Source organism: Epinephelus moara, chromosome 17, assembly GCF_006386435.1.
Source record: "Epinephelus moara isolate mb chromosome 17, YSFRI_EMoa_1.0, whole genome shotgun sequence".
NCBI lineage: Eukaryota > Metazoa > Chordata > Actinopteri > Perciformes > Serranidae > Epinephelus > Epinephelus moara.
The window spans coordinates 18,734,935-18,750,034 of NC_065522.1; the positions used below are offsets into that span (position 1 = coordinate 18,734,935).

A 15,100-nucleotide genomic window follows, 5' to 3' on the forward strand; every position below is an offset into this window, starting at 1 on the left:
TATATACATATATATATATATATATATATATATATATATATTTATATATATATATATATATATATATATATGCTTTAATTTATTGTAAGACAACAATTTCCGACAGGGAAGTGAAGCAGGAATATCGCTCTCTTCAAAGCCAGACTCCATTGAGAAAAACTTTGGGCAAAAAGTAATTAGTATGGATTCACCAAAGTTACACAATAACACAAACTAACTTAATGATCGAGGCAGCAGTAGACCAACAGCTACGTGAAAACATACGTACAATTAAACTATTATAGTTTTTTTTCAGGTGGCTAAAATGCTTTCCATTGTTATCCCCCATCCACAGCAGTACACTGCCTTGCTTCTGTGTCGGCGCTCCTGCCCATCTACTGCCAGTAATACACTGACTATGGATAAGTGCCCCATACAACCTGATTTTAAAAAAATCCAAGCTATCCCTTTAAACAGTGTCTAGACTTGCTACCACAGACATCGAAGTGATAGATTTAAATAACTCTCAGCTGACAAGTTACAAGAAATTAAGACTTTTCTCACCCCGTGCAAATTACAAAAATATTTTCTGCAGAGGGTTAAATGAATTGATCAATGCATGGAGCAAGATTTGTCAATTTTAGGACCACTGTTCAGCCACTACTCTGTGTTGGCAAATATATGTACAATACATTTTGTTGCAGTTCTGGACCGGTGGAAAGAGTTCAATAAGTTGTGTGTTACCTTATGACTTCAACCCTTAAAACAAAAATTTGTAAATGTCTTTCATCTCTGTGATTTAAATCCAACAATGACAAAAAATCAGCAGTGTCACTGGTTTGATGTGTTGCCAGAAAGTATCGTGAACAAAGTGGTAAAAATTCAAAGTATGTTTTTGAAAACCAGTTTACCTGTACACTGAGATCCAGGGAAAAGGGGGGAACAGAGTGTGTTCTGCCACCAGCACTCATCTTGCTGGTTGCCAGTTCCTCCCTGTCCACTTATGTTCAACAGAGGGAACTACACAAGACAAATGAGAAGTGGTTAGTTTGTTTCAGCAAACCGCTGCCTGAGATATTACAGGTGGAACCCATTTTTACAGCTGACGCCCAATTATGAAACACTATGTCTTTAGGCCAACACTTCTGTTCAAATTCTTTAGCACTACATATGCATATTAGGAGATAATTTTAGGAAACCCTCACCTCTGGCACATCTCCAACAAAGTCATAAGCAATCCCATACTTGGGGATCTGACCTGCTGGTGCAGATAAGCAGGACTGCTTTTCTCCTGAAGATTCCTCCTTTTGAATCTTGCCGACTGAGACGTCTGTCTGTCCACCTGCAGTTGATGCAGCTGCTGCCGTTTTGCAGTCTAAGCAAATCTCTTGCTCAGCAATTGGCAGGAGGGTACTGGAGCCCTCCTGTGAATCCAGAGAGGTCTGGGCACTCTTCTCCATGCCAGACTTCTTTAATCTGGGTAAGAATTTACCAGATTCCAGTTCTGACTTCCCGTAATAAGGGCCCTCACATTCTGCATCCTCCTCCAGAGGTTTGAGATCTGCCTGAGGATCATCAAAGACGTCCACCGGTGCCAGGACGGGAAAACTCATCTCCTCTTTGTCAGTCTCAGCCTCTGAATCACTCACTCCACCAGGAGATAACTCTGAGGCCGATATTGGTCGGAAATGAGTCCTGGGGGAAATGCGAATGGCCCTGTACTGCGTCCGGTTGATGCCATATATTCGTGGGTGGAAGGCTTCATTCTCAGAGTCTGAGCAAAGAATAGATTTGGGCTTGAACCCTGGACTAAACGAAGCCATGTCCTCAGGCTCAAAAGAACACTCAACATGGAGGACTTGAGAGAAGGGATTGTTCAGGTTGAAGGATGCAAACGGGTATTCTAAACCTTGCTCCTCACTATGCAAGCCTCCGTAAGATCCGAGCAAATCTTCATGGAAGATGAAAGAAAATCCCTTATTCAATCCGTCTCCACCTCCTCTAATGGCCTGGTCACTCTGCCCAAAGGACACAAGAGGCCTCCACAGGGGCCTGTGTCCAGGGGCAAAGCAGCTGCCAGTGTTCATGAACACATCTGTGCCAGTGATGGTAAGCATATCTGAGCTGGAAGCAGATGCAGATGCAGCTGCAGCAGCGCACTGTAGCAGGCTATCTTGGGAGTCACTTGGCGGCACAACAGCCCAATTCTTATCACCACTTAGTGTCTTCAACTCTCCATACACCCCTCCTAAGATGAACGATGTACTCTCCTTGTCAGAGTTCAAGTCCCAGGGCTTGGACGGAGTCATGTAATCCCCTGCACCATCCACCTTGGAGAGTTTGTTTTTGGCTAAGTCCTGTTCTTCTTTCTTGCCTTCCCAAAGGTGATACTCTGACCGCTGCACTGCTTTTTTCTGGGGTCCCTGAATTGGAACTCCTTTTGCCTGTACTTCCAGACAGCTGCAGCAGTAACCGCCTGACTCATCAGAGAATAGCCCCTCGCTTGTTTTTTCTGCTCCTTGCTTTGACATTACAGATTTGTCATCTCCTATTGCAGTCCAAATGTCCTTTATTATCCCTGAGCTGTAATCATCACTGTGTTGGTTTGTGTTGTCCGAAAACATGCCAGTGCTGTACTGTTTACTCTCATCTTCTTCCAATGCAATACCACAAATGGACTCCAATTTTGATTTTTTGGTGAAGGTCTGGTTGGATGCTGTACTAACGCTGACCTCCTCACACTTACGGCCAGAGTCTTCTTGCAAAAAATCCAAGATTTCATCCTCCAGATATGTACCAGAGAGAGGAGGGATTATACAATCAATCTCTTCGTTGCCAATTTGAGCAGCATCCTCTGTCGGAACATTTCCTTGCTCGTTGTCTGAACGAGTCTCTTCTGAATGTGACCACGGACTGCAAGTTCGTGTTGAAAGGTTAGAACAGTGTTCAGTTTCGTCAAAGGCACTATTTTTGGTCCATATTAGCAAACGAGACTGTTTATTAGAATGTGGGTCGAGACAGCTACTAGAATCTGTGTTGTTTTCATGACCAACAGAGAGTGAGTCGCGAGGAAAAGGAAAAGTGGGGCTGTCATACTGCAGCTCAAAAAGAGAGAAGCAGGATGAGTTCAAACCAGATGGTTCACTGGTGGCTTCGGGGACAGGCGGCTCCTCCAGGTTTCCAGATAGTTTGCTCAGGGTGAACGAAACACTATCAAGAAGGGGGGAGAGCCGGATGGGAGAGTCTCCTACGAAGCTTTCTCCATCTATATCTTCTGAAGTAGATGGTGAATAACATCCCCACACTTGAGCCATGTTTTCAAGATCCTCCATTAAGAATCCAACAGATCCCGAAGCTTCCTGTGAGTCTGCCCGTATTGCACTTTTCCCTTGCTGCTCAAGGCCATCTAACACTAAACAACATTCTGCCTCAACGTCTCTTTGCTCTTTGCTTTTTTGTCGAATCATACTTAAGATCCGACTCTCTTGTATAGAGTCTGAGGCACTAGTATCCAATATGGATTGATAAATATCAACTTCATAGAAGTGAGTGAATTCAGACAGATGCTTGTCATCTAAATCTCTACTATCCTCTGGCTGAGGGCAGCTTGAGGTCCCAGTGAGTTCAACAGTTTCATCTTCTGCTTCGCCAGGCCCTTCCACAAAGTGCCCATCCACAAACGAGCCTGCTGCTAGGTATGCTCTCTGGTAGCTCTCATTGGCAATGCAGATTCCCTGGATTCTCTCCGGCAGCCTCTCCATGTCGGCTGACAAAGCAAAGCCATCAGGAGAGTCTACCTTGTTTCGATATTTTGTTTCCAGCTTGCTTTGTCTGCTGCTGAATGGTACAAAATACTCTGTGATGGGCTCAGTGTACCAAAGTGGCTCCTCCATGTATTCCTTTTTGTTTCGGGCCTCAACTCCGGACTCTTTTGCCTCCTTCCAGCCTGGATCTTTACGAATCTCCTTCAGAGGTCTCTTCCCCTTTTTGTAAAGCTGTGGTTGTTTGGCAGCGCCTCCAGTGGTGCTGCTACTGCTCCCTCCTGTGTTTCTTCGCTCCTCTTTGTCGATTACCTTCACCTGCAGCTTCACCTGCCCGCTGTTGCGTATTCTCTTATTCTTTGCAGCCTCCCTGGATTTGTGCCTTATTCTAACTGCCTTGCTTCTGGATGATTTCAAGTCACCCTGGTTCCCACTTGAGCTTGAGCCCGCCTCACTAGAGCCAGAAGACCAGGATCTGGGTCTGTATTTGCCCTCCGATCTGTGTCTAGTCTGTCTCTTTGAGTGGACGGTAGATTTCTCCTCTGCTGCTGCACCACCATGGTATCGATTTTCTTTCTCCTTCTTGCTCCGTCGTTGCTGGCCTCTCTCGTTGGTCACAGTAGTGATGGTACCACATGCTTCGAGGTTTCGCTCCTTTGCAGCCTCACCTTCACTGTTGCAATCTTTTGGGGAAGAGGTGTCGGTGCTGGTCTGTGGGGCTGCAGAGGATGATGAACTTGAGTATGCACAGGCCTTAGCCTTGTTCCACACCGTCATGATCTCTTGGAGACAAACAGGTTTCTCTGACAAAGGAGGAAAGGCTTCATAATACCTGCCATCACAACAGACACAGAGAGAACTTGATTTAAATGCATTCATAGCAGTCAAGTTCAAATTAACAAATGAATGTGGGTGTGTTCTGCATGCACTTTTGCTAACTACACATAGTCACAGATCCACAATATCCACGATGTAGCTTACATTTCCACCTGGTCCTTTGAAGAGGGGGACTCAGCTCGCTCTGGAGACTGAGAGCCATCAGATTTCTTTTGAATCTGTTTTTCCTCTATAAGAAAAAAAGAGAACATTTTAAAAGACCAGTTATAATTCAACTTTCTTTTTTGTTCAATCAGAAAGTTCTACATTTGAAAATAAAGGATATCAACCATACCTTTCTGTTTGTTTTGGATGTCCTTTAGTTTCGAGCAAAGCTCTTCAACCAGGCTCTCAATTCCAGAGTTCTGCACAAATTAGAAAGAAATATTATGAATGACCAATATCAGTTCCATTACATGATGCATTCATATACTTTAGAATGTGACAAATAAAAACTTGTGTTGTTGTGTGCCCAGCAATGTGAGCGAAAAAAATGTTACATGTCTGAATACTTTGCTAAAAATCCAATCAAATGGCACATCTTAGTATATCACATGAATGACTGAGGAACATCTACACATCACTGTAGAATATTACTGATACTACATAGTAGTGATACACTGTATTGTACAGATCAGCTGACTTAACAAAAACATGCCCATGTATTTCAAGCGAGCACCAACCCCAGAATGTGTCTTGTTATTTGTGATAAACAAAGAAAAGACACAAAAACAAGCCATGATATGAACACAAAAGAACCATAACTTTTTCAAATTCCAGAACAACATGACAGACCTTAGATAAGAATGCAAACGCTACACTGACCCTTAATGTGACCCAAAAGAAAAATGAAAGGCATGGGGTTGACACAAGTCAAGCCAGCTGACTTGTGAGAGCTTAGGCATGCTCGGCCATGACTGTGCTATATTTAGCTACGGTGCAGAAATGCTTTCAAAAAAATAAAACTAAGAGGGCTAAGCAACAGTCCAAGTGATTGCCTCACTATGTTCAGAGACACTGAACATTTACTACATATCCTGTTTAGCACACTGCTTCTCACATTGAGCAAAATGATGCATGAAAAAACAAACACAAGTTTGAACTAAACGAGACAATGTTCAAACGCACGCTTAGACCAAGTAAGCACTGTCAAAGCAAATGGCCTCAAACAAAAACAACATTGCTGCTCCTCAGCACCAGTCCTGCCAGACACTTCAGCTCACTCATTTCCGGCTCACTCTTCCAAAAATAATATTCCTTACCATGCCACCTCATGAAAAGCAAAGCAAAGTTTTCTCCTGCCCTGTGTTTCCTCTTGCATCATTGTGCTAATGCCGGTCAGCTGACAGCCGACCGACTCCGCTGCTCACTGCTGCAATCCTGTGCAGCGTGTGCTGGTTAAAAAATAGACTGCAGAATCCAGTCCCCAGAGAAGAGCTCAACACTCCTCCTCTTGCCTTGCAGACCCTTCCCCCTACCCTCCCTCCAGCTTTATGTTGTGTCATTCTTCACTAAATCACACCTCCCTTACTACTGCTGGCCACTGAAAAAAATGTCAGGAAATCTCTCTGCAGCTTTTTCAGTCACACAAATGTATGGAATAAAATGAATACACTTCTGAGATATATGCATACACGCAAAATATAATCCTTTGAGGGTCATGCATTTAAAGTGAGGATAACATCAATGTCAAGTAACAACTTTAAACTACTGACCCTCACATAACCTTTCCAATGAACACTAAGTAAAGGTGTGGCCATCCAGGCAAATGAGGTGACGATGCATTTCCAGTGAAGATCTCCTTGTTTAATGCTTTAGCTTCCCACATTGACATGGCTTTATTCAGTGTCTATTCACCGTGATTTATGCAATTAATATCTGCATGACTGCACCTTAACAAACAACAAGGAATACTACTGTGACAAATTCCTGACATGCCTTCTGTATTAAGAATGCTTTTCATTCAAAAGTTTCATATAAGACGAGGCAGGTCAAACAGTTCCTGCTTTGATGCATGAGTTAAGACTTGCTTGCAATCATCTAAAGCTAAACTGATTCAAATGAATGATTATTTTACACTACAGAAAAATTAACTATACTTTGATGAACTCCACTCCTCGTAAACATCATGAGAATCACAGGATTTCAACAGTACGGCTGAATGATGATGATGCTTACTTCATCAGATGCAGAGCGGAGGCATTGCACAGCAGCTTGCTTCTTCATTTCCTCAAGACTCAGGTCGGTCCCTCCTTTCTTCTTACTCTTGCCCCATTTCTTCCCAGTTCCCTTCTCCCAGCCCAAGAAGATGTCATTTTCCTTTCAGACACAAACCGAGAAATGTCAGTCACAAAGGACAAAATACAATTTAACACAGAAAAAGAAAGGATCTTTCTGTGCTTTTTTAAACATTTGGTATACATCAATACTATAATAAATGTGTTTTAACATTTCTACGCAGGCTTACATACTATAACAATTTGCACAAAAACACATCAAAATTTATAGAAATAAATGTAATGCTAAATGACAGAAATCAAAGGAGGAATTAGTCAGTGGTACAAGCGCCCTGATGTGAAAGAAAAGCCCCATTGTTAACCTCTCCTGGCAAATTGATGTCTTCCTCTAACGAGGCCATTATAATCATTTCACACACTAACTTCCCTTTCTGAATAAAGCCCCCTGCCCACTCATGTGACAATGCAAAACACAAACAAAGAAAAACAATAATTTTCTAAGTTGTTTGACTTTATTAGAAATGTTTTTATGGTTGTGAAAGCCCACCTGATCCTGCAAGTCATAGTCGTAACTGTCATGCAGGAGAAGGCTGAGGACGTAGCGGGTGTATATCATGGCATCAATCCCGCACTTCTCAAGCTCCTGGCCAAGCCAGCTTTGTACTGGACCCAGCGACTGGAGCAGGGACATCTCTGAGGCAGGCAGGGGGCCCACGAGGGGGAAGGGGCAAGAGAGGTTTTCAGGAGGAGCAGGACCGTCTGAATCGGTGCTCACTGGACGCATGGGACCTCAGGTGTTGGCCATTCTCAGATGGAGCAGCATTGTGATGGGAAGTTACTGTAGGGTGGTCGGTGGAGAAGGGTACTGAGAGAGGACGAGGCAGAACCTTGGGAAGAGGGGACAGTCACTCCAGCAGGACGCACTGAAGGGTCTCTACATGGGGTGGCATGTAGGGTTTTTTTTTTTTTTATTGCTTTGAGCAAAAAGGGAATTTTACTCGTCAGGCATGGCTTATGCTGCTGATAGATCTCAGCTGCTGAGCAAAACACAAGACGTGTTTGCGTCTCAGTAGGAGGGGGCCATTTTGGGGCTATGTCTTACTTCACCGGCACAACCTGAAAAAAAAAAGCAAACATGCATTAGGTTCACTGAAATATTTTCAATGTTCAATGTAAGCATTTGAAAAAACAAAGATATAGTCAACAGACTTATCCATAGCCCCACCCACTGCCAAACAGCAAGAGTAAAGACCTATTTACATTTTTTAAAAATGAATGGAGGGATGAGGTCACTGTTTTCAGAATAAAAAGTGATATTCTTTAATAAGAGGGAAGGAACAGGAAGACAAATATTATGGCCTATTCTACCACAGCATATAAATTGTGTTCCTTCTCCCAAAGGGTGTAGCCTGACTGTTCATAGCCTTGATTACCAACAAGCTAATGGGCTCCTAAGAGAGCATGAGCTCCTTAAATAATGCAGACAGTCACAATCATGATACATTATGTTAGTAAGCCCTCTTTAAAGTGAAAGTTAACGATGTGATGTGCATTTTCCTCAAAATACAGCACACTCACTACCTCTCACATTCATGTAAATTGATCTCTAACATCAGATATTCAAGTGTAATGACCCTCCTGTTAAATAAATGCAATGTGAAACAAGAACTAAGTAACAGGAGAAGTGGTTATGACCACGTCATTTCAAAACACCTGGATGACAGCAAGGCTTTGAAATACTCCTAAAACAAGAAGCACTACTTTGCCAATCACTCCCTTCATTACAATCACAAAAAAACAATAGCTACATATTTTCAATTGTGAGTAATACATCCAAATATGTCCGGGATTAGTGCCCATGACAGAACAACAACAACGCGCTAACTCCAGCAGTTGAGTAAAACTGTGTGGGCAACGGGCAGGACAACACTTGCTGTCAAGTGCATGTGTTTCATATGGCAGCAGCGGATTAGGGGACCGACGTGAAGAGCAAATGGAGGCTGCGCCGATTTGATTGGCTGGCCCGGTCGTCACTCAACAGTGGCATATTATATCTTAGTCATTAGAGGCAGGCGGCTAAAGGGCAATATAGGTTTTGCAGTAGCTTATGCAACCATACTACTTAAGTAGCCATCACTCTTTCGTAGAATAACGTTGTCAGTGAAACAATACAGATGGACAGCAGCTGAACGGTTAGCTAGCCACATCGATAAATGCTAAATATGGCTGACCAGTGTCGACAACCCAGCTGTTTCTTGTATGCACATTAGCCCCGGCAGCTAGCTCCTGACTGCACTGCCCACATACCAACTTTATCCTACAATCCATTACTTAGGGCAGCTTCTCTGACATGGGAAGGAACATACTAATACCACTTGAGCAGTATTAACTAGCGAACAACCTACTTTACTTAAGGTGTATTGTAAGGTTGAGCAAACATGTTTGGTTTAGTGACATTAACGTCAACTTACATTGCTGGGCTAACGAGTGCGGCAATGCAACTACATAACAGCCGGGAATGACAGACTACGTAAGATCGAATAACATTAACGTTACTAATGTTGTTGGTATGAAAATATGGCACAGAATCTGTGATTTTGTGACGGCTGAATGACCACTGTCGATGTGCTGGCTTGTGGCATTAACATCGGTTAGCTAGCGTCACTGTGCAAGTCAAATGGCAAGGTTAGCTGCACCACCGACCTTTAACGTTAGCTAATGAGCTAAGTTAGCCAAGTTAGCTGGCGAGAGCTGCTAGTCCTCTGTCACTAGGCAGGTTAATATTATTTGCGTAGACCCAACATGTATCCGGCTAAGTTACATTGCAGTCTAATTAATTTAACGGTAACTACCATGTTTGCCCGTCCCCGCGAGGACTAACGTTAGTTTGTTAGCGTTATGTCAGGCAGGTGAACGGAGGCTGCCGCTTTACTGTGACATTAGAGCCCTGACGGTTCTCCATTTAATAGTTAGCTCTCGACACGCTAACGTTAGGCCAAGTCTAAACTCTCAGTCGGAAACGAAACACACAAAATGGCCAAAAGTCAATACAGTATTGCAGAAATGTCCGGTTCAAACTGAAACAAACGTTAGCTAGCGTTAGCTTTCACGTACGCTTGTTGTTGTGACCGAGGGGGAGGAGGAGCAGCTGCCCCGGTAGGCTACCAGAGGACTGTCAGACGTTTTCCCTTCAAAATGTACGCCATATCGTCACACAGCGAAAGAGTAAACTGACTAAACACGAAACACGGAATGGAGACAAAAACACCACAGTGAGACAAGAGGACCGTGAGCCGGTTCGCTGGTTTACCTACCTGCCGTGGGCTGAAGTAAAGAGGAGCAGCGAAAGGGGAGCGGCTATTTCTCTCCCGCTGCCGTTCCGAGCTCGAGCTCTGGAATCCGCTGCGGTAGCATCGCGTATCATGGACGCCGACAGAAATGGCGCTGTTTTCAGATCCAGTGCTTCTTCAACAGCGTCAAGGAAACCGGCGACATTACGGCTCAAGCAGGAGGAAGGTCATTCCTCGATGACACTTAATAAGTAGAACCACAATGTCCGCGATCAGAAATCCAGTTTCATTCAAGAGAGGGACTCCTGAACGCGCCACCCTCCGCGTTCGTATCCAAGCAACAAGGCAAACCTCTGCCGTCCTATTCGTATAGATTTGATTCCTCCGCTAGGGTATTGCATCAGAAGCCCAACTAGTACTCTTATCATTTGTACTCGCAGTAAAGTCAAATGATGAATGACTCTGACCAGATTAAACTCGGCTTTGAAAATTAGATTAGCGATTAAATCCTCTCTCTTGGGTATATATTTGAGGAATCTGTGAAAAGTAAAAACATACAAACACAAATAACTACTTATGTCTATTGGCACAATATAGGCTACAATGCAACATGCTTAAAGTTAATCAGAATTGTTTATTTATTGTGCCATTATTATTTACTTTTAATGTACTTTTTCTATATAATGTTACTTATGAGTTATGTAAAAATAATAATATAATGATAACATATTCATGTATACAGCGTTTTTTTAAAACAAGTTACAATTAAAAGACAAGAATATAACAGTAAATAAAGAATAAAGAAAATCAAAAAAACCTTATGATCAATTCAACAAAAAAATAACAAAAATATGATTTATGTGAAAACTTACTTATTTAAAAACCAATTTCTGATTCTAAACCTAAAACAGCAGTAAAATTGTTTTTTTAAAAACACAAGTCTAAAATTGTGTGTTACAGAGTGTCATAGAATGTTAAAAATTAATATTAAATTTTTTAAATTGCTAAGATATTTTTGGGGGATGGGGGTGAAATGCATGGGATCATGTGATTATGTAAATTTGCAAAATGTAAGACATTTTCACCATAAATTGATGCAGAAAAGGCACAAAGTGGTGCAATAAAAAAAATCACCAGAATGCAGGAAATTAAGTGTTTGATGCTCATAGTTTTTTGGCGGAAGATCCCCTTAATCCCCGTTTCATATGTGTGGCCCCCAAAGTCGAAAAGAAACCTACATCATCAGGAGCCAATGAAGTGATTTTAAAACTGGTGTGATGGGTTCTCTCCTGTTGGACCTGTTATGGGTCCGGTTGCTTGTGTGAGGCATGACAAGTGTGCACTGCAGTTATCTAACCAGGATGACATAAATGCACGAATTACTGTTTCTAAACTCTCAGCAGATGAAAATGATCTAATTTTTGAACATTTCTGGAATTTTTGGAAAAGACAAAATTGGACCACAGAATTATTCTGGTTGAAGTTGAGGTGATAATTATTACACTGACTACACGCCTCATCAACATAGCCAACAAATGTATAAATTAAACCAGAACAGAAGTTACATTTATTTGCAACTTTGCCATTTGTTTGACTATAACTCTGAGTTCTGCACAAACGTAACCAGAAGTTGTACAGTGAGATCCTGCAGCCAGCAACAATTTTCTGCCCCTCAGAGCCTCTAGGTGACCATTAGTGTGTGTGTGTGTGTGTGTGTGTGTGTGTGTGTGTGTGTTTGGGGTGGTGCTTATTTGTTAGACTGACCACCTGCCCCCAATCAAGGGTCCATAGTGTGGCACACTTCATGTGCCCTCTGGCCCCTGGGGTTATGACCTCTGGGATGAGATGAATCCAGGCCTATTGACCATCTGCACTCTTGCCACTACTACACTCACACACACACTCACACACACACCAACAGAAACGCACTCTCCTGTGCTTCATTGCGTCTTTAATTACCATGGTGTATGTGGTGTGAGAGTGTGTGGAGGGAGAGCAAAAGAGTTCAGGACATGAGTGTGTAGAGTTTGTGCATGTGCAAATGAGAGGAAAAACAAAAGCACGGATGTGTAGAAGTGTGTGTGAGGGGCGTGTACACAAGTGTGCGTGAGACAGATTATATCTCTACCAGCTGACATGGTATAGAGGCAATATGTGTGCGTTTACTACAGTTCCCAGGGTCCCTCAGGGCAAGTTAGCAGACTAATATTGAACTGCTTTTGATCTGCATCTGAAGCCAGAGTGCTGCAACCAAAGGCCAAACACAAATTGACATCCTGCAACACTGAAACCTGATCGATGAGGAAGTTGTGTGGCTTTTCACCATCATCCTGCCACTGATAAAAATGCATCTGAACCTCAGCAACGAGCACAGTGACATGCAACAACTTAACATTTGCAGAGCAATGTATAAATCTGCCTATGCTCTTTGCACTGACAGCTTTCTCACTTGCCAGTGTTAACTGAAAGTCAATTTGGAGCAGATGGCACAGTTAAAAGATGCCCAATAATCCTCTCCCAGGAAGGGGGTTAGGGAGATTGGGGGAAGGGGTGGGGTCAGAGGCCTCTGGGTGATTTCACTGCGAGGTTGAGAAAGACAAACGAGTCCCACAAAGCTTTGGTTTTGCTTTCCACCTTAACAGGGAGTTCACAGTGCTGTCTGAGGTGAAGCTGGTTATCATCTGCAGGGTGGGTCACTGAGGTAAATCTTTTATTAGTCACAGCTCACAAGTTAGATAACCATAGACATGTGTTATACTGTACACACTGACTTGTTTACATTGTCTCTGTGTCCTTACACAACCTCATAAGTATTTTCATACAATCAGAGCTGACATTTGTTAATTTTCTGTTTAGGTTTTGTCCCTAAGGGCTAATTAACATCAGTCTGAATATGAGACAGTTCAAAAAGCAACTTGTGCGGGCTTCACTTCAGGACATGTGTGGGCTTTTGAAGTAGATTAATCTGGGACACACCTGCAGTGACTAAGGATGATGTAATTTAATCAAAGTGCCTCATCAGAATCAGTTTAAAGGTCCAATGTGTAGGATTTAGGGGGGTATATTGGCAGAAATTGAACATAATTAGCGTACAATCACTTGAAAACAGGAATTGTGTTTTTATTACCTTAGAATGAGCTGTAAATATCTACATAGGAAGCAGGTCCTCATCCAGAGAGATCGGCATGTTGCACCACCATGTCCCACAATGGACAAACCAAACACTGGCTCTAGATAGGGACATTTGCATTTTCGTGGCCACTATAGTTAGAAGCCCCCTTGTGACAAGCAGCATGGAAAAACCCAATTATTTTGAAGTGAAACTGCTTTATTCAGTATTTTTATCGGTTTTAAACACCTGGTCTTTTTGTTGTTACAGATAATTTAGCTCTCGTTAAAAACCTCCTGAACATCTGGATCTTACTTTATCAGAGTAAATGTGAGCACACGTAAGTAGGTGGCTTGGCTAACAGCCCGGCTCTTACATGCCAAACAGCATCGCACAAACACTTATGAGTTAAGGGAAACTGCTTCATTTGGTGTTTTTAGTGATTTAAATCACCTGGTCCATTTGTTTTAAAGAGGAAGATACCTCTGTGGATAATTCGGCTCACGGTCAAAACCTCCTAAACATTTGGATATGAAATCAAGCTCAGTTCAGTGTATCCTTATACAACGATACCATAAATGGCATCATTTCGTTTGGTACTAAAGTGGAGTAAAGTTATGCAGTTTAGGAAAAGAAACATAATGATGATTTGCCTTTAAATAACTTAAAGTTCACTTGGTTTCACATTGGACATGAACAGCGGTAACAGCTCCTGGGGAAAGTCCTGTGGTTGTTTGACCCATAGACCACCACTACTTTCCGACATACTCAGACTTTCAGTCTTTATACTACTTCCTTCTTTATTCCAATCAGTGCATTTGTCATGTGATTGCAGCCTTCCCAATTATGTGGGGTATATTCTAATTACTGGCTCATGATTACAATGGTTATACACAAATTCTGATGTATTACGTTTCCTAAGTATACACATGAACAGTGCATGAAAATATCCTGCTCAGTTGGCTGCTTAACAGTTACATCTAGTCGTTTGTTGGTGTAAATATTTTGTAACTACTGTCCATTACAAAACCTTTGTAAAACATTGGAAAGTTTGTCATACCAGGGTGGAGGCCTACAGAAGTGGGGACAGACTACTCTGAAAAACAGGTTTTCAGCAAATGACCTGACATCAGTGTGAAGAGGCCTGCAGGACATCACTGGTTACAGAAAACCATCCCCCCACACTTCGGAGACCCATTAACTGGCAACCTGAATGGGTTTTGTTGCAGGTTTGATTCACCCACTTTCACACCCCTCACCCACTCCTTCTCAGACAGCAGTCAACCATCTGCATCCCCTGCCACCCCCTCACCCCTCCCTACTGACCCCCCACCTGCACTCAGGATCTGTAAGGAGGACATGTGCCAGCTCTTTCAGAGACAGAAGATTAGGTAGGCCTCAGGCCCAAATGGCGTGTCACTCTCTTGTCTAAAAGTCTGTGCTGAGCAGGTGACCCTCATCCTCCCATAGATCTTCAACAGATCACTGGAGCTGTGTGAAGTCCCCTCCTGCCTCAGATGCTCCACTATCATCCCATTCCCCAAGAAAACCACCATCACAGGATTGATAAACACACGCCTATTACCGTGACATCTGTGGTCATGAAATTCTTTGAGAGGCTGGAGTTGACCAGAAGGACATCACAGGACCCCTGCTGGACCTGCTGTTGTTAACCTACCAGGCAAACAGGTCAGTGGATGACACAGTTATCATGGGACTACACTACATCCTGCAACACCTTGACTCCACATGGATATACACGAGGATCCTTTGTGGATTTCATGTTGGTGTTAAACCTCATCATTCCAGACATCCTTTACACCAAACTCACTCAGCTCACTATGCTAA

At 42.8% G+C, this 15,100-nt stretch overlaps 1 protein-coding gene across 3 annotated transcripts in view; it reads right to left on the bottom strand.

The window, feature by feature from the left end:
- The window catches only part of kiaa0232 (KIAA0232 ortholog), a 15,817-nt gene extending 5,064 nt beyond the window's left edge, over window positions 1–10,753 (bottom strand). The window contains exons 1-7 of one of the 3 annotated variants that reach the window (XM_050068098.1): window positions 10,168–10,753; window positions 7,401–7,969; window positions 6,795–6,935; window positions 4,912–4,981; window positions 4,722–4,806; window positions 1,185–4,572; window positions 891–999 (exon numbers count right to left, since the gene is read on the bottom strand). In XM_050068098.1, the coding sequence (XP_049924055.1) occupies window positions 891–999; window positions 1,185–4,572; window positions 4,722–4,806; window positions 4,912–4,981; window positions 6,795–6,935; window positions 7,401–7,637 (4,030 nt within the window). In that variant the 5' untranslated portion in view covers window positions 7,638–7,969; window positions 10,168–10,753. The other 2 variants (XM_050068099.1, XM_050068100.1) reach the window with 2 other exon arrangements.
- Between the last annotated feature and the right edge of the window lie 4,347 nt (window positions 10,754–15,100).